Raw genomic sequence first — 20,352 nt, 5'->3', positions numbered from 1 at the left:
TCTTTATTTGTACGGTTATGTTTATAAAATTAAAAAATTACGATCAAATTTATTACTAATTAAATTAGTAGTTAAAAAAAAGCTAATAGCTTACCAGTTTTTTGTTTGTCTTATGTTTTTTTTGCAACTTTTTGCAAAGCAGGGTTGCAACTTTGCTCGGAAAAACCTGGAATTTGAGAAATTTTTAAAAAAACCTGGAATTTTAACAATTTTCCCATTTTTATTCGTGAAATTTCGATTTGACTTAAAAAATCTATCGTATCAATAAAAAATTTTTGTCATCATCAATTTTTTTTTAACATATTTGAAGTAACTTTACAGTATCTATACAATATTTTTATACTATTTAACACAGTTTCTTACCAAAAACCATATTTTTTAATAAAAATAGACCCAAAAATGTGTACTTTTCAAAACCTTGAAAACATATTTTAAATGAGTGGCAACTTTGAAAAAGTCAATAAATTAGTTTCTGACACAAATAAACCAAACCAGTTGACATTTTATTTTAGTGAGTACCAGCTGGTCACCAAATTCTTGTTGGCACACATGATCAGTCATCCGAAACGAATCTGTTGTGGAATCCCTCTAGTGGTGGCATACTTCGTATTCGCATTTTCACTTCTCTGCTTCCCATTCGCCGTCAACTCCTTGGTCGCTCATCTCAATCTGGATGTCATAAGAGTTAGTTGTAACAGCATCATTTATGTTTAAAAATTAAGCAATATGTTTTTACATATTTGCTACTTAGTCAGAAAATTTTTCGGAAATTTATGAGAAAAATCGGTGGTTATAAAATTTAATGTTCCTGGAAGTCATGGAACTTTGTACAAGTCTCTCTAAAAAGTCATCGTGTTTCACTTAGTTTAACAATGCTAATTGCATTGATAATCAAAAATGTGAAATATCAAGTTATTTAGTCAAAAAAATGATAAAAGAAATACCAATTATTAACAATTATATCTTTTATTTAGAAAATTTTACGTTCAAAAATTGCTTCCGATTTTTTTGTTTTCGCATAAAACTCTTTAAGGGTTATAAAGATAACCAATAATATATAACTTGTTATTTTTTTTAACATTGTTAGTTTAAAATTTTACAATAAATAAGTTTAAACTTGTGTATACTTTGTTTGCTTGTTCTAAAAAAACTTAAGTGGCTTCTTAAAAGCCCTTTGAGGTAATCAACGTTGTTTTTCAAAATTTGTATTAAAATTATTTATTGCACTTTTGGTGACGTTATAATTGATATCTAAATCTTAATCTGTTATTTTTATTTAAAGTTTAATTCTTTAAAACTAGTGTTGAAATATTTTAAAATCATGTGAACTTTTACTTTCCAACCAAAGTTCAAGCTTCAAATGTAAATAATTTTTGGTTCTAAAATGTTGATAATTACTTTTCAAAGCTACTAACCCAGAGATGGTACAATTTAAAATTGTTCTTAATCTAAGCAAGTCATTTATAAACAAATAACAAATATTTTTAACATGTTACTTATTTCTACAGTGTGGCCAAAAATACTTGAATCCTTGAAAAACCTGAAATTTGAGAAACTCTGAAGAAAAAGAGCTGGAATTTGAAATAAAAACCACCAAAAATCCTGGAATTTTGAACAATTTTTTCATGCTTATAGTAAAACTTCGATTTGACAAAAAAGATCTATAGTATATTTTTTAAAAATTTGTCATTTATTAAAGTTTTTTATTAAAAATCAAATTTAAAGTAGCTTACAGTATCTTTAAATGTTTTTATACTATTTAACACAGTTTTTTACCTTAAACTTAATTAAAAACTAAAACTAGACCTAAAAACGTGTACTTGTAAAATCCTGAAAGAAATTTATTAAAACATTTGGCCACCCTGTTTCTAGAAACACTTCGCCAAAATCGGCGAAAGTCTGCAGAACAAGTCCGGACTTTCGTTTGCCGTGTCCGCAAATTTGTAGATTGACGACTACAAGTTTTTCGGTTGTGACTGACTGATGAGTCCTAATAAGGACGAAACCGGTCTCAGTCTACCGAAACTTGTGGTCTGATGATCGAATTGGCATGATCAACCCTTTTGTAGAAACACTTCGTTTTGTTATTAAAAAACGGTGATAAATAAACACAAAATTATATATTATATTGCTAGATGTGATACAAAAAAAATGTTCATATCTGACTAATTTGCTTTATGGAAGTTTAAAATATTTTTAAGTGCAAATATATTAAAAAAAATAAGTTAAACAATATTTTTTTCAATTAGTTTTGAAAATAAATTAAAATATATGTATATAAAGTCTTTTTTTTTGTAATAATTAAAGTTGTTAATAATTATATTTATTGTAATTGTTATCATATTTTTAAAAAAACTAAATGATGATATTTAAGCTTACTTTTAAATTTTTATGCATCTTAATGGTAGTAGAAAATAAGTTAAATTAAAAAACAATTCTTTAAAATAATTTAAAAATATTTTTTGAGTAATGTTCTTTCGCTTAATTTAATTCGGCTTCCCAATATTTATTTAATTTTATATTTTTGTGTGTCTGATGATTACTTCATTATTTAGTTGATCATTGATTTGTAGTTTTATGTTTCGAACAACGTTTCTTGGCAAACTTCAAGCAAAACACTTGATACTTTTCTGTTGTACAACATTTTAAATAAAAGTATGATTTTAAATATAAAAATTGTTGTAATTTCAATATAATGTATTATCACCAGAACGGTCGTGAAGTGCCAGTACATGTTCAACTGTTGTCATGGTTACCACCCGTATCAGCCTCCTTATTGGTTGTTATCAAACTTGCCATGGCAACCCTTCAGTCCCAGGTGCGTCGTTTCAACAGGACCCTGGATAACTCAACTAAGAGTTTCGCCAAACAGCTTGGCTTCATGTACAAAGTAAAATCTGAGGTTAAATTATGACATAATATTTTTTATTTATTGATATATAGTAAACATTATCATATTAGTATAATTAATAATGGACAAACTGAATAGCTGTTCTGTTTAACAGAGCAGTGAAACAATTGTATTTGAAAACACAGTGTTTTACTTAAATATATATATAAAATAACCTTTCTAAACTTTCCTGAAATGCATAAATTAACAACTTCAGCGTATTATTTTCAAATTCACCTAACTGTAAAATAAACTGTATCATTACTACGTCACAATTGTTATAAAAAAATTCAAAATCTAAATTTCTATTTACTATTATAATAAATTGTAGCTTACTGAGGAGTACATGAAACTTTATATATCATGTATGAAACAGCTGTATAAATTATATTCTTTATATAATTAGATAAATATTTAGCTCCAATATAATTTGTCGAGCACTATCGACCAGAACTTTTTATAAAACCTTAAGTAAATATATATATATATATATATATAATAAAAAGGTTTATTTAAAGATGCAAACCTCAAAGAACTCGAGTTTCGTGACTATTCACTCATCAGCTGTTTCATACATTTAGATTAAAATTGACTAATTTAGAGAATATCATTAAGGCACACAACCAAAAAATTTTAAATCAAAACTCAGGAATTCAAAGTAAATGCGGCTGCGCTGGCAGCTGTAAATATAATTTGAAAGGGGGTAATTGCCGTTCAGAGAACATCGTCTACAAGGCCACAGTCAACTCTGGCGTTGAGACGAGGTTCTATGTCGGCTTGTGCTCGAATCAGTTTAGATTCAGATATGCCAATCATAAAAAATCTTTTAAAGGCGTCATATATGAAAATGACACTGAACTTTCGAAGTATGTTTGTGGCTTAAAACGCAGCGGCATTGACTACGAAATATCCTGGGAAGTTATAAAAAGAGCACAGCCTATAGCCGACGACAATAGCCCGATATGTAGGCTGTGTCTCAAAGAAGCATCAGCCGTTGTATATGCACTGAAAGACAAAAGATGTTTAAACAAAAGAAGCGAGTTTGTATCGTCTTGTAGACATATAAAAAAGTCGCTTTTAAAGTTTAACAAGTTTTAATTTCATCTTAAAATAACCTAAATTTCAATTTGCATCTCAATTTTATCTTTATCTGTTCCAATTATCTGTCCTAATATGTAGTTACTCACTGAAGTTATATGAATTTTTGCTAGTTTATTGTCTGTTGGTAGATTAGTTTTTGCACAAGCCGTTTTGCACGATTTTTGATAGTTTCAAAATTACGTCATAATCTATTTATACAAAAATTTTTTTACTTTCATTAGTGATTTTGTTTTGTGCTTTATTTTAAACTTGTTTTAAAGCTGATGAGTGAACAGTCACGAAACTCGAGTTCTTTGAGGTTTGCATCTTTAAATAAGCCTTTTTATTAATAAAGCCCTCAAGGTGGGCTCAGTGTGAAAAATTTAATTTATTAAGTTAAATAACTTAATTCTATATATATATATATATATATATACATATTAATTGTATTTTTTAAGTGCTTGACAAGTTAATTTGGAGCTTAATATTTTTAATTGTATAAAAAGAAACAGTTTTATACAGCTGTTTCGTATATGAGATATTTTTATCTCGTATATTCCTCAGTAAAGTACCATACAACCAATTTTTCATAAAATTGTTAAGTTATCTAGTTACAACATTATTAAAGTAATTTAAAACTTACCACATAAAGCTTGTTTAGCAAAAAAATCAAAATCTTAAAAAACTATTAATTACAAAAAAATAAATTGAAATTAAAACTTCATTTTATTCCGTTTTTATTTCAAACTTTTATATAGTAAAGTGATTGCTATTAAACTTTGAAATAAACATTTCAGACACAGCCACTAAACTTGAGTGAAACATTCACAGGTGGAAATATTAGAGCATCTGCTGCAAGTGGTGCGAACGATCGAAGGCGTCGACTACAAAGTCGTCATATCAATCGACGATCTCGACCGGTGCCCCATGCCAAAATTTAAATCCCTTCTCGAATCGGTCCACATTTTATTGTCCAATCAGCACTCGCTATTTGTCAGCATCATCGCGGTTGACCCCAAACTCGCCGAGTTGGCGTTTCAAGTTGGCCTCGCGTCAGACAAACAGCCTCTTTTGCAGGAGAGACAGGTGAAAGAAAAGTATTTGGACAAAATAATAAACGTTCCCTTCTATCTGCCTAAAGTAAGTTTAACTAAATCTTTTAGTTGATGATTTTTAAAATAGTTTTTTTTTATTTTTTTAGATACTTTGTATAGCTTTGAAATATTTTATCTAATAAAAGATTTTAATCAATAAAAAACTTATCAAATTTGAAAGTATTTAAACAATCTATGGTTTTCCTTATGTTCTAGTGGTAACTATAAATATTTTTTTATGTTTGGCAATACTTAAAGTGCTAGATAAAAGTTATAATCAGTTTAATTATTTCAGTTAGCAATAAAGAGAAGCAAATTTTTCTTTCGGAACTTTTGAACGACCTTCCTGAGTCTCATTATGGCGTAATTATGCAAGTTAATTTTGAAAGTTTGACTAGAGGTAGATTGATTAAAATTGTTAAGTGCCTCTATAACTGTTATAACAATTTTAAAACTGTTGAAACGCTGTAAAGTTTAATTTCTTATCTTAATGAACATTCTGTTAATTTAAAATATTTTTAGCAGAAAATGGTATAACAACTACAAGTCATAATAAAGAAGTTAAAAATTGTGGAGATGGCAAAATGTAAGTTGAGTACTTTGTTTAAATTCATAACTAGTTTTATTAAATAAATAAAAGTTATCTTGTCTAACTTATTTTTATTTTCGGATATATGTATTTACCCCAGAGAATTTAGCTTATACTTTTTTATTATTGCTACTGTAAATAAGTCATGACAGTTTTTAAAACAGACTTTACTTAGTTGATTACAATTGTTTAGTAGTGCTTTTTTAACAAACAGTCCAACATTATGTTCACATATTTGTTTGACTTTAAACACTTTCTAAAGCATTAACATAAGTAATTTGCTTAACCAAGTTTTATTTTTACGTATTTCTTTACTTATCTATCAAAAATATTCAAGTATGTCATTAACTTTGGTAAGTAACCTTGAACTATTTGCAACACAGAACAAAAATTTTGCTATTTTATTATGAAAAGGCTAGCAACATAACAGCTTATCTTTTTAAAGTAACTAACTTTGAATGCTAAGTATATTAATATTATTGATTAAATAAATTTAATATTAATTATTTATAGAAATTCAAAGGACGGTAATGGAGATAACCATTGTGAAGTTGACACTGCAAATTGCAATCGATTTCTAAATTCTAAACGTTTCTTCTTTGAATGCAGGTTTTTATATGATGATTACTGTATTGTTTTAACCATTTAAATTCAATTTAAAATTTTAATGCTTGTATTCTGATTTTATTAGTTATTTTAATACTTAACTTGTACTGTTTTTAGTTATTTTTTATTAAATTTTTGATCAACAACAAAACGTAATTAAAAAATTTCATTCAACGTTTCAAAATAAACCAGGATAAAGTTTCTGTTAAGTTTTCTGCTCAAAGTATTTTGTTGTTATATTGGGAATTTTTATGCTTCCAAGCAGTATTAGCATAAATGAAAATTTGTAACTTTAGTAAAATATTTTTAACCATATAAATATACAAAAGTTAGTATTAAATCTGAAAATTTTGCATACATTTTTTGCAGTTAATATATATTTTTATATTTGAGGTTCTAAATTGAACAATAATAGTTCTCAACTTATTTAAAAATAAGAAGACAAATATACTAGATTAACTATTCAATATTTTTATTTGCAAACCTAAGTTTCACCCTTAAAGGATCTTCAATTACAATTTAAATCTTATTCAAATAGATATAGAAAAATATTAAAATATTATGTTTGAATAAGATTTAAATTGTAACTGAAGATCCCTTTAAAGATGAAACTTAGTTTTACAAATAAAAATCTTGAAACAGTTAATATATTTAAGTAAGTTTGAAAAAAAAATTCAAGCTTTTTTTTATACAGCTGTAAAATTGAAATTTTATAATTTAATCGTATATTATTTTTAGATAGTATTTAAAAAAAAATTAACATCCAATTATTATATCCTAAAATTTAAGATATTTATTTTTGATTTAATTTTTAAAAATATTTCAAATTTAATAGGATTTAACTAAAAAAAGTTGAAAACTTTAATTTGAAATTAGTTTTGATGTTTTAAAATTTTAGAATATGCTTACTAATAACTTTTAATTGGAAGTGTAAATAAGTAATCAAGTTTTAAAGTTCATTATTTCGCACTTAAATCTGTTTTTTATAACCATTATAACAAAATCTCGTGATCTAGCTTGCTTAAATCAGCAGCTGATATCACTATAATAACAACAATAAACTAAACAAAAACTTTGTAAGGAAATTTCTAATACAAGACAAATTGTTGTCAAAATACTTGAATGAAAATCCACGAAATTTGAAAAGAATTTTTAATGACCTCAACATTTCTTGTCAACTTATATTTGCTATTCAAAAACGTGTTAGTATATTTTATTTTATTTTTAAGTACATATTTTTATATTTTTAGAAAGAGTTTTGTACTATAATGTGTTTACTTCGTTTTCTTAATAAGTGTTTTAACTATAAAAATAACAAATAATTTGTATTACATACACTTTAATGTTTCTCACCAAAAATATTTTAAAACTTTTTAAGTAAGCATAGTTTTTTAAGTCTCATTTAAGTATTTATAATAAAGAAAAAAAAAAACTTTGTTTTTTTTTTACTCAGTAACTTTTTATTTATTTAGACTAAAATGAAAATTATATTATTTACTCGACACAGAGAGTTGAACGACAGAATATTTTGATGCTTCGTTCGCCTAACAGTAAGTAAAGTTATATTTTAAATACTCATTTTTTTCAATAATACCTTGGTTGTAGAAACAGCAATCGTTCAGAAATTTTTAATTAAAACTTTCTATTTGATTTTTATTTTAACTTGAACAATTTTCAAAATATACACCATCTGTGTATAAACGCACGAGCGTCAATTTTTCACCGAGCGACTTTTTTGCACGAAACAACAATTTTTCACTTTATTTTCATCATAAATTCCTGTTTTTAAAATTGAATAAAAATCTTTTTATTTTTACTGTAAAACAACTTTAAAAAAATTTTACGTCAAAAATTCTTAATCAGAACATTTAAATTTCGTGCAAAAGTGATTCCGTTCATTTGTAAAGCAGGTAATTTATATTTAACAGCTATTTAAACTATAAATAAAAAAAATTAGTTGAATTTAAAAGTATATTTTACAACAAACCAATAAAAATCTCTAAACATAACACAAAAGAGTCTTAGACTCTCACTATGTAGACTACTTAGTAAAACTATCTGCTTTAATTAGAGATACAATATAACTTTAAGCGCAAATTCTTGATCAATTTGACTTTATTTGAATAAGTAGGATAAGAAAATTTTCTATTTAATTAATGTAAATTTAACTATTAGCATTACTAATAGTAAAAGTTATGAACGTGTATTAGAGCATAGTTGTCATAAAAAGAATATTTTAGTTCTGGCTGTTGTAAATTCTATGAGGTTTTATACAAGACATGCGTCTAGTCTTAAGAGATAATGTACCAGAATGTATAAGTTTTAGAACCACTTGACTTCAGGAATCTTTATTTTTAGAGGTACTATTTGTAAACAGAGGTGTGCATTAAGTTGTATCGAAATAGCACCTTCAGGTTTGCCACAAAGTCACGAAAGTCAGGAAAAACAAAAAAAAAGACAAAATTAGTAAAAAACAGGAACGAATGGGGATTTCGAAAAATAGTTGGGAAATTTTAAATAAAAATACTCTTAAAAAGAAAGTTTATCAACACTTTAAACCGCATTTTGATAATGTTATTTTCTATAAAAAAAAATATTTTTGCAATTAATTTTTTCAGGTTCTAAATGATTTTTTGGAATAAATTAAAGTTTTTCAAGCCTTTAGTTATGCATTTTTAAACTGGTTTTTATATAGAACTTGATTTAGAAAAATTAAGATTTTTTTTCATCTCGATATGTGGCAAGCCTTCATCTTTGTATCAGGGTATTAATTTGTGAATTTTACATATAAATTAAGTTTATATGACAAAATACTGCCGGTAAGCGCATCAACTTTCCTACCCATTAAAATTTGCTTGAGTTTTTAACGCACAAAAACTTAATTAGCTGCAAAACAACTGTTATTTGTTCTATCTTATTTAAAAATTTCCTTAAGAAACCCATAAGAACTTGTTGAACAATTACCAGGCAATAATATACCAGCTCGTGCTATAAAATAAAACGACTTAAATAGCCGAAACTGAGTAAGCTGGATCTGTATATATAAAATGTTTTAATAAATCTTAATCAAAATAAATACATATTAAATCTACTTTGATGACGTTTTTATAATAGTAACACAATCAGGTACAAGAAAAACTTTTATTAACTGATGTAAACATTTGCAGTTTTGGAAAATGCTGTCAATAGAAGTGGTCTAGTTCATTGTGACGTAAGCAAACTAGTTTATTACGTAATAATGTGTCGACAGTGGCCCCGCAGATCAAGCTACTTGCTCCAAGTTATTCACGCTCGTAATCTGGTGGCAGACATAAAACTATTGAGCTTGCACAGGTTCTATTTATAATCTAGTTGTATAATAGAAAACTATTCTGTTCAGACACTAAAATTTATGCAGATTAGTTTAGTAAATATAGTTTTTATTTACTTGAACTTTTTAAAACAATTTTATTTAAAGTATGATTGTTTACTAACTTATGTAAATTATAGTTTCTTTTTTCTTAGTTAAAGTACAATTTTTAATAATATGTTATCAAATTTGTTTTAAAATGTTTATAAATATTAAGTTCTTTTTTTAAAGTATAACTTTTCTTAGGACAAATTACGACAAATGATTTATAAGGATGTACAAAGCCTGAATGAAGTACAAATAAAATATTATTTTTTTAATTATAAAGCTAATACGAAAGGTAACTTTAATAAGTTCAATTGAATTTTTGATTAAATTATTTGACAATTTGTTATAATTTTTAGAGAAGAAGAATTTAAAACAATTTGTTAACCTAAAGTGGAAATAGTTCTAAGGTTTGCAGTTTGAAAGCTGCAAGTTTTATTAGCTTTCTCAAAGACAAAAATTTAGGATCCAAAGACTTCCTCAAACTTGAGCCTGTGCTCATAAATTTTGACAAGTTTTTATTTTAATTGCTATATACATGTTCCTTTTCTTTCCATAAAAATTACCTTTTTGTTATTGCACCATTCTTCATTAACACAAAGCATTCTAGTAGTAAGTTTTAAATCCTATGTTCAACAATCAGTTTTTATTGAGTCATGTACTTTATTTAATTTTACAATCATAAGTTTATATTTTGAACTAACAAAAATAGTATCTGATAAATGTTTTACTTTAAATATCATATTGCTTTTTTGTTAAGGAATATTTTATGTTTTTTCTTCATGTTTTTGTTTAAATTTCTTTAATCGTTTTAAGTTATACTGGACATGTGTTTACACAAGTATCTTACATGATTTTCTTTTAAATATTAGTAATTAATACGGAAAATAATCCTTTAAATTTCTCTTTATTCTATCAAGTATTAATTAGTAATACTAAGCAATGAACTAAAAAAATATTTTTTATTCCCGAAAGAGCTACTTTGCTTCTGTTAAAACAAAAGTAAATTTAATTTAACTTTTTCATATACAAAAAAGTTTAAATTAAACTACTTAGTACAAGAAGTAAATTTACGGCTGCATTTTATTAATTATAAGAAAAGTTAGTATTTAGACATACCATCACAATTAAAGGGTGAAATAACAATTTTTTCCTCTTATTTAACTTTTATAATCATATTTGTTTTACAAGATGCATTTTGTACAAAATAAAATTACTATCGAGTTATGAAAAACAATTTAAAAGTTTTGTCTAAGTTATAAAAATATAGCTGTTTTAAACCTTTGATTTTTTTCAAATAGTAAACAAGTTTAGGATTTTTTTTGATGAATTATAAGTTAGAGCTTATTTTAACAATTTTCAGTTAATCAAAGTTTAATTTAAACTTCATGTTTCACTCACCCCATTAGGTGTTTTTAAAATTTTACAAAACAAATTTTTAATAGAAAAGCTTGTTTTATAATTTTTACAAGTTTTAAGTTACTTTATAAAGAACTTTTTTTTAGAAAATATAAGTCTAAATAAAAGCTCAATCGAAAAAACTAATCTAGTTTGAACAAATTTGTTTATTATATAGTTATGGTTCTAAGTCCAACAACTAATTTATCTACTTGCGTTGAAGAAAACAAGTACTATATTTTATTTTTATAAAATAGTGCTTTATTATAATGTAGAGATCTTCAGTTAGAATTAAACTCTATTTCACTTCAGTATTTAGTTATGACTTAAGATCTCTATTAGAGTAAACGGTTTTATATAGCAGATTTCTTTGAAATATATTTATATACACTCTGTTTTGAGAATGTACAAATAAAAACTACTAGTGTAAAATTATTTATAATTAAAAACATTTTAATTTCATAGGTTTTTCAACAGCGTTTTTTTAATTCCGTATCTTTAAAAAGAAGAAAAGTTGTGCGAAATAAGTTATTTTCAAGACATAAACTTAAAAAAAAATTTTTTTATGATTAATTAGTGTTTTTTTGTTATAGTTTACTGTTGTTTCTATAAAAAATTGAATATTTGTATTTCCTAAATAAAGCCTAATTTATTTTTTAAATCGTTATTTCGCTTGAAATTGATAAACAGCGCATGTGTTGAATAAACTGTTATTGAACCTAAAAACGTCAAAGTTAATTATAAATTTGAAATATCTACATTAACCTCTTAAATGTTTTCAAACTATCTTTAAATTAGTTTTCAAGTGTTATGTATTTTGTTTATCATTCGTGTTTGTTAAGACAACTGGAAATTTAGCTTCTAACAAAGTCTGCTGGATCTCTTCTCATTCCTCGGTAGCACAAGTAGACAGTTCTTATTATTTATTTAGAAGTAGATCGTTCTTAATTTCTAAAGATTGTGGTCTCATCCTGTCTTATTTTATAACATACAGCATCAGAAACCTTAGCTTTTACTGATAGAGTGTTATTATTATCAAACAAACTCATTTTCAACAAGATACCAGAGATGGTAAATAACTTAGAATTTGAACAAAACTTATAAATACTTATGTGATCTAAAAAGTTTTATATCAAAATCTTTGATAGGAGCTCAAGGCAGTTAAGTATGTGCGTAACTTAAATTAGTAGGATATATATTTCCAACTCCTAATCTCCTAATAGAAATAATTACTAATAACTGAGCTGGAGAACTATTAGTTATTTTGACGGCTGTAAACAGCTTGTTGTTGTTAAGAAAGTAAGCAGCTAAAAATGGTATACCTTTTTTAACAACACTTTTGTGTGATCGTTTCTTAGGAACTTTAGATAATGTTGGCAAATCCTAATCTTGACTACAATAATCACAGACTGCAATCTTAGTTTTGATCTGATAAAAAGTTTTTTAATCAGACTTAGTTATAATTTCATATTAATAAAAATTTCAGCGCTTTATTTATTCTTGTTTAGAATGGTATAGATTACCTACAAACTAAATTTAAACTCTTTTTTTTTCCATAAAACTTTTGGAACTTGGTATTAAAAGTCATGTTTTAGAATATATTACTGTAACCTCTGAAAAATTTTTAAAAAAAGAAAAAATACTATCCACCAAAAGCCTCAATTAGACCCAAACGAAAACCTACTCAAAACAGACATTCTTTCAATAGTTAAGTGTCAGAAAAGCACGAAGGTACAATTTTGCGCGTCGTCTCTTTTACTGAAAGGGACATTTTTGCACGGAGGGTCAATTTTGCACTAGTAAGGTTTTGCACGAAGCGGAAATTAAGCGAAAAAAAAGCTAACCGACTAAGGGTAAAGGTTAGGGGTAACAGCGAAAGTAAAAAAGAAAAAGAAAATTACCGACCAAGGGTAAGGGTTAATTGGTAAATGTAGTAACTAAGTATCTAAAGAGAAAAAAAAAAGTTTATCCCGTGCAAAACTGTCTTTTTGAAAAGATGTTCTTTCATGAAAAAGTTACTTCATGCAAAAAAGGTTCTTCGTTAAAAGTGACCCTTCGTGCAAAATTAAATTTATTTTATTTATCATTCAGTATAAGTAATGATAATGTTTTGTCTTTTTTAAAGTGTTGTGATTGTTTTAATATTTCTTCTAAATACATATAACATAAATTAGTTTTTAAAAAGATAGGTTTAAATTCATAAGGTAGTTTTGTTTCTTTTTTATTTTGTTTGTTTAGACTAGCCGCCGTATAGTTTAACAATCAGAATACAAATATCTTTTTAGTATTGTATTAAATATATTGTCGAATATCGTAAAAATGTTTGTTTTTAAAATTAATTTTTATTAGTAATAAGATGTTTAACGATTGTTCTGTGCTTTGTGAATTTTAGTTACAGCAGTATTAGTAACAAATTAGTAAATAAAGTTTTCTGATAATTTACTTACTTGATTTAATATTTCAAATGTATGCTTCAAAAAAAGTATTTTTCCATTTTAATTCAGGTTTGTTAAACTAAGTTAATGTAAAAACAAATAAAAAGATATTTTAAAAAACTTAAATACAAAACCTGCTTCAATAGAGCTAAAAAAAAAAGTTTGTAGAACATTAACCTTAGCTTGAAACTTTAATTTTTCAAATATTTTCTATAAGATGAAATTTAAGCAAACAAAGTTTAAAATTTTTGGAATTGTTGGAATTTTTTTTGTTTTTAAAAAATGTTTTAAACCTTTAATGCATTTAGTTTTTTACACTGACCTAGTAAAAAGTTTCGTTACAAAGAGAAGAGCAAAGAATCCATTTTGTACAAGTTAGTTGTTTTAGTCAAGGTTTTGTTGTTTTTCAAACTTTCTAGTGAGCTGATTAAAAGCTTCTGATTGAAAATTAAAATTGTTATATAATTTGTTTTATTATAATTACTTGAGTTATATAAATACTTCTGTAAGAAAGAATTTAAATCTGTATGAAGAGTAAAAATTTTACTGAGAGTACTTAAACTTTTTACTTAAAATGTTTAGTAAAATCTAAATTTATTACAGTTAAAACCACTAATAATTAACATTGAAGGTAATTTTAAGAATTTGAGAACATTTGAGAACAGCTTATCTTAAAGATTTTTAAAAATTAAATTGTTTGAGAGTAGTATATTTTTTTTACAACTAGAATCAGTTTTTATCAAATTTAAGCAGCTTCTCAATTTATAAACATAGAAAAACTTTTAATGAATAAACTTGTTCTTACACAACTTATTCAATTTTATTCTGTTCAATGCTAACAGGTGTTAGCTATAATATATTCCTCTTTTACCTAAGATCAAAGTTTAAGTTTTTAGTTTAATGTGAATTACCCTTTTTCAGGTTTCACTTTTGAGTAATGATAATGTCATACAACACGGTTTTGTTCTCCGCCATGTTTCTTCTGCTGTTGCGCCCATCCACAGTAATGTCGGCAACTCAGATCCGTGAAGGTCCTCAAAAAGAAGAAAACAGCGGCGAATGTATCGTCATAAGGAAGTTGATTGAGAGCGCTTACGGAGCTAAGCAGTCATTAGATAACTACAAGGAAATCCAAAGTCTTTTTCTGCTGATGGCCTCGAGATTAAAGCTGAATTCCGATTGACATCCGATGAATTTGAGGAAAAGATAATCATTCCGAAGAAAGTTACTGAAGATCCCAAGTTCATATTTCTTGTCTACTGCCTATTCGAATATAGTACACATTACAAAGTATCCTGTATAGGTAGTTTGTGTTACACGTGTAAAGAAATATACGATATGTTTGAAGCATGTCCACAGCTTATACCTGAGTACTTCTCAATTAGAGGCATTAAAAAAATATTTAGGCTTACAGCGCTTGGAAAGCTTAGCCACAAAGCTCGTGCTACAAATTTTCAAGGAGACTTGTGTAAGTTAATCGAATATTATGATATACCACTTGAGCATGAGTGTAAAGAGGAAATAAGCGTATTCGACTACTTATCCATCTCTAGGATGTATTACAATCAGTTCTCAAACGTGAATATTGAAATGAAATTTGATCTTTGTGAAAGGGTTGATTCTTCAAAGTGCTACAAGTTCGATTTGGCTATTCCTTCTGATACGTCAAAAGCTCCACATGATATCACTAGATGGCGCAAACCTGCTATTTTCACTTTGATAGATCCGGTCAACGGCATGAAGATTGATTTTCTGGAAGATCCGAACGGCAAAAAGAAGCATGATGAATTTTGAGTTTTCTTTCGTGCTCCATTGTTTTTGTTTTGACTGAGAATTTTTTTAGTTTCTAAACTGTGTTGTGTTGAAGTTTTTCTGAGTTTGTTTTTCTACTGCGTTAAAAATAATAAACTTGTGTTGTAAAAAAAGAAGCTCGATTTATAAATATTTTGTAAGTTTAAGTTAAAATATTAGTGGCAAATGAGGTATAACCTAAAAATAATTGAGAATGAAAAGCTAGTAAGGCATATATTTAATTCAATTGCTGTTTATTGATGGCTATTCATGATTTTTGTTACATGTATAGTTCTACAGTTAAACTTTAATAAATAAAAATGTTTTACTAAGATATTTAACACTTTAGTCTAATAAAACTTGGCTAAAATAAATTTTTGGATATTAAATATTGCCGTGTTGTTAATACGTGTATAAGAATGTTAGTTAAAGTGTTTTGTATTTAGATCTAATCTCTAATAGTTGCAATACTATGCATTAGTATGCATTGTGTGGTGGCCAAAAATTGAAGTAACTGAAGTATTTTACTGTTTTATTGTTTTTGTGTCAAGTCTTAGGTTTATAACTTATATTCACTAATAATGGAAAGTAAAAAAGATAAGGTAAGCTAAAATGAATGAATATACTAAATGAATAATTATGAAAATAAACTTTATGTCATACATTTACTTCATCATACAAACAATGAACTTCTATTTTAAAAACTTAAGTAAACATTCTTTATATAATATTTCGAAGTAAAACTTAGTTTTTATAGCTGAACATTATTTGAATATGACATAAATTTAAAGCCGATCAATTTTTATTCAGTATTCAGACCTTTTTAATTTTGGCATTCTGGCAAACCTTCGGTCGCCTTAATGGTTGATAACACGAGATTCAAAACAGTTGTTTAATATTTCAAACTGATAAATATTTACACACGTTGATAGTACTTTTTACCAACTTAAACAAACATTTTAGAAAACGAAAATGTTCGCTTTGCAAAAAATATTTTCACTTTTTGAAATGTTTTGTTCATGCGGGCATGAAACTGCATCCTTAAAATGTTTATTTTTTCTTTGTTTGCCCATTATTAAACCGCTAGACTTACTAAACTTTATTTAAAACTACTCTGTTTTAAACAGATTTATGTTTAAAAGTGACATTCTGGCTCACAAGTCCAATTTGAAGTAGTTAGAAGGTCAGTACTGTTAATAGTGTCATCTTATTTTTAAATGATTATTTATAAATAAGGTTTTTATTTTTGGTTGTATAAAACCATTTACAATTTATTTATAAGATATATATTATCTACCAAAATTTATAAATACTTAGTTAGTTTTGTTTATTTTTCACAATTTTTGTAACTATTTAAAATATGACAGATTTGTTTATTATTTGTTTATATTTCACAGCTTCCAGTTTTAAATTTTAGGCTTAAGTTGTAGATATTCCTTTTTTTTATTTTAATGTAATAAATTTATACCACGTTGCTTTCATTGAATGTTATGGTTTTTATATTCTTTGTTGACTTTTTTTTGACTTTTTTATATTTTTAAAAACTTCAACAAAAGAAATTAAAAAATTTAAATCTAAGTTTAAATATTGTGATCTTATAAATATTTGATTATTTTAAACACTGTTATTTATTAGTTTAAAATATTTTCTCAAGTTTAAATCTGACCATTTTTACCAGTTTTATTGTACTAAACCAGGGTTTCTTAAAGTGGGCAAAGTAAATAAAGGTCTTAGGTGTTTTTAATACTAGTTTTTGAAAAATCTTGTTGAAGGGGACCATGGCTTTTTTAATTTCTTTAATGGGGGCAATTTTCAAAAAAGTTTTTGAAACCCTGTACTAAACCATAACTTGAATAGTGTTTTATTTAAATACAATGTTTGGAAAAAAATTAAAAGTATAGGTGTATAAAAAGATTTCCCTTTAAAACAGAAAGTAAAATCTTAAAACATGGTATCTAGACTAATTTTTACAAATATTGAAAGCACTTATAAATAAATATTTTTTATTTTAATTTTTTTAAACTTCATTTACTCTTAGTGTTTAAGAAGCACAGTTTATATGTTAATTCACAGTTGGCTGTTGTGTGTTTTATGAGTGTGAAGTTAGCTTGACCGCGTTTTTCAACATTTTTAAACAACGTCCAAACTTGGGACCTAATTATTTTCCTTATCTTAATAGCTAATTAAAAACCATTTTTTATTCTAGATAACGGACCGTTGCCTTTAATTAAAAAAAAAATATTGGATTGGGTTTTGGTTTTTTGAGTGGGGCCCCTTAGAAAAAATTGGGTTTTTTTATGAATATTTTTATTTTGTGAGGGTTAGTCAAAAACAAAAATAATATTAATATATATTTTTCTCAATCTTCTTATTAACATGTGAAAAACGGCAATAATATTTTTTTACTAACTGTCAATATTTTGTACAATTTGGCCTTAACTAGGTTTTTTTGTGATTTTTTTATTTTATGAGTTTGAGTAAAAAAATTGACCAGATTGTAAAATGATTCAAATAAGGCCAAACTGTACAAAATATTGACAGTTAGTAAAAAAATATATGTAGCCGTTAGTTCACATGTTAATAAGAAGATTAAAAAAAAATTATTATTATTTTAATTTGTTACTCAAACTCACTAAATTAAAAAAAATCATAAAAAACCCAATTTTTTCTAAGGGGTGCAACTCAAAAAACCAAACCCCAATCCAATGGATTTTTTTTATTAAAGACAAAGGACCGTTTTCTAGAATAAAAAAAAGGAATTTAATTAGCTATTAAGATAAAGAAAATAATTAGGTCCAACGTTTGGACATTTTATAAAAATTCTTGAAAAACGCGGTAAAGCTAACTTCACAATCGTAAGTGTTTTTACATGTTAAAGTTGATGTTTTTTTACTTTAAATATTTTTGTAAAACTAGGTGTTGTAAATTCTGTGCAACTACTTGATTTTTTTATAATATTTTATTCCAGTAATAACTTTGAAATTTTTTCTCAACTCAAACTATAAATAATAATTAAAGTGTTAGACGTCCAATTATTTTTGATTTTTAAATGCTATTAGTTCAATTTATTCTACATTTGCTTCTTAATTGTACCTATTTGACGTGTTTTTTGTTTAAATTTCTTTAGTTCGCTATTTTCTACAATTGCTTTCAAAAGTTCTTTAGATTTAGTAATTACTAATTTAGTAAATTTAATTTTAAGTAAGAATAACATAGATTATAGGTATAACTGATTTTGATTTTGAGATGTTTAAATAAGCTGTAAAGTTTTGAATTACGTAAAAGTAAATAAAAAAGATTTAATAGTTATTTAATGTTTTTTATACAACAATTATTAGTTTTATAAATTGTTATATAAAACAAAAGAGTTCGTTTTTGCTTAATTTTATTATAGTAAGTACTAAATTTATTTTACATGGACTATAACGGTAACAACCTATTGTAGAAAATCTGACTAAAACAAGACTGAAAACAAGACTGAAAAAAAATTGAAAAGACTGCAAAAAAACAAACTTAACCGTTAATAAATCTATAATATACAGTTTTTTGAAACCACTAACCATAATAAAAAATTACGATTTGCTTTACTTGAGTACGTATCTAGTACCTATATTCAATTTTAGTTACTAATTAAATTTTATTGTTTAAGGTATAAATGATGAGAAACTTATATATTTTTTTATCAGTCCGTCTGTTTTTGTTGTCAATTTATCAGTAATTAATATAATTGTTTTTTTATAGATAAAATTATGCTTAATTCCAAACTAATAAAACAATTTCTTTTAGCAGTAGTAATAACACCTAAGCTAATATCTAAAAACTGTCATTTTTGGAAAATTGTTAATTGCTTAGCTTCAGATGTTTTTATGAGATAATTAAAAACAAGTTTAGAATACGGATGAGTTGTTTGAATAGGACTCTCTTGCCGTGACTACCATATTTCACCTGTTATGTAATATTATGTTAAAAAGCTTGTACATAACATTTAAAATTGAAAAAAAAAGTGTTTTCATAACTTGTTTTTTTTTACACAATGCTACATTTTCAGCCTATTAAAATGTTTATTTTAAAGAAATTTTTAATTAATTGTAGAATTTTTCAACGCTCCGTGTATAGCCAATGGACGACCTTTCAAAAAAATTTACCAAAAGAGTTGTCTACAAAAATTTTTAGAATTTTCAAAGTCCTTTGTTTTTTTTGTTTTTTTTGTAAACAAAATGTTAATTCAAACTCGGTTTACAAATTTATAACTAATTAAAAAAACAATATTATTTTTGAGACATTAAATATCAGCTAAAATGATAAAGAAATTAATACTTTGTAAGAATAACAATTGAAATGATTTTATTTTAGTTTACATAAACTGGGTAGGTGCAAATGTGCACGAAGAGAAACTTTTGCACAAAGGGACACCTTTGCACGAAATGACATTTTTGCACGAAGACACTTTTGCAGGGCGTAAATTTTTTACGACGGGTCAATTTTGCACAAAGACACTTTTGCATGAAGACGCTTCTGCAAGGGTTGAAATTTTTTATTGTTTTTTAATTTACTTTTACTATAACTGCTACCCAACCCCTTACCCTCGGTCGGTCGGTAACTTTTTTCCTCTCTTTTTTGTTTTTTTTATTCATTTATTTTTTTTTATTTTTTTTTCTTAATAATATTTATTAACTATTTTTTTTAAACATTTTTTAAATATCACTGTTAACCCTAACCCTTACCCTTGGTCGGTAACTTGATTTTTTTAATATATATAATAATTTATCTTTGAGTTTTTTTTTTGCTTTTTATTAAATCATTTTATATTTATTTTTATTTTTTTTAAACTCTAGTGCAAAAATATCCTTCGTGTAAATGGTCCTTTGGGCATATTTGACCTATTTCCACATAAACTAGTTAAATTTTTATTTAAAAAGATTTTTATGAAGACAAAAAAATCTTAAAAAGAAGTTTATTTTAGCTATGATTACTAGCATTTATTGTTTTATTAAAATAAATGAATAACTAACAGTAAAACTTTACAGATTTTATTTTCATATTAAAACAATGAGAAAAATTTTTTTTTTGTTTTT

At 25.7% G+C, this 20,352-nt stretch overlaps 1 protein-coding gene across 1 annotated transcript; it reads left to right on the top strand.

Moving 5' to 3' along the window:
* Window positions 1-113: 113 nt before the first annotated feature.
* On the top strand, window positions 114-6,234 carry LOC145845549 (NTPase KAP family P-loop domain-containing protein 1-like). The gene is made up of 6 exons (XM_082952740.1): window positions 114-684; window positions 2,711-2,902; window positions 4,802-5,110; window positions 5,360-5,464; window positions 5,590-5,650; window positions 6,167-6,234. The coding sequence occupies exons 1-4, from the start codon at window positions 436-438 to the stop codon at window positions 5,399-5,401; spliced, it is 792 nt and encodes a 263-aa protein (XP_082808866.1). The 5' UTR covers window positions 114-435; the 3' UTR covers window positions 5,402-5,464; window positions 5,590-5,650; window positions 6,167-6,234.
* Window positions 6,235-20,352: the final 14,118 nt, after the last annotated feature.

Source organism: Thalia democratica, unplaced genomic scaffold (assembly GCF_965202585.1).
Source record: "Thalia democratica unplaced genomic scaffold, ktThaDemo2.hap1.1 HAP1_SCAFFOLD_75, whole genome shotgun sequence".
NCBI lineage: Eukaryota > Metazoa > Chordata > Thaliacea > Salpida > Salpidae > Thalia > Thalia democratica.
This window is presented reverse-complemented; position numbering and strand designations above follow the sequence as displayed.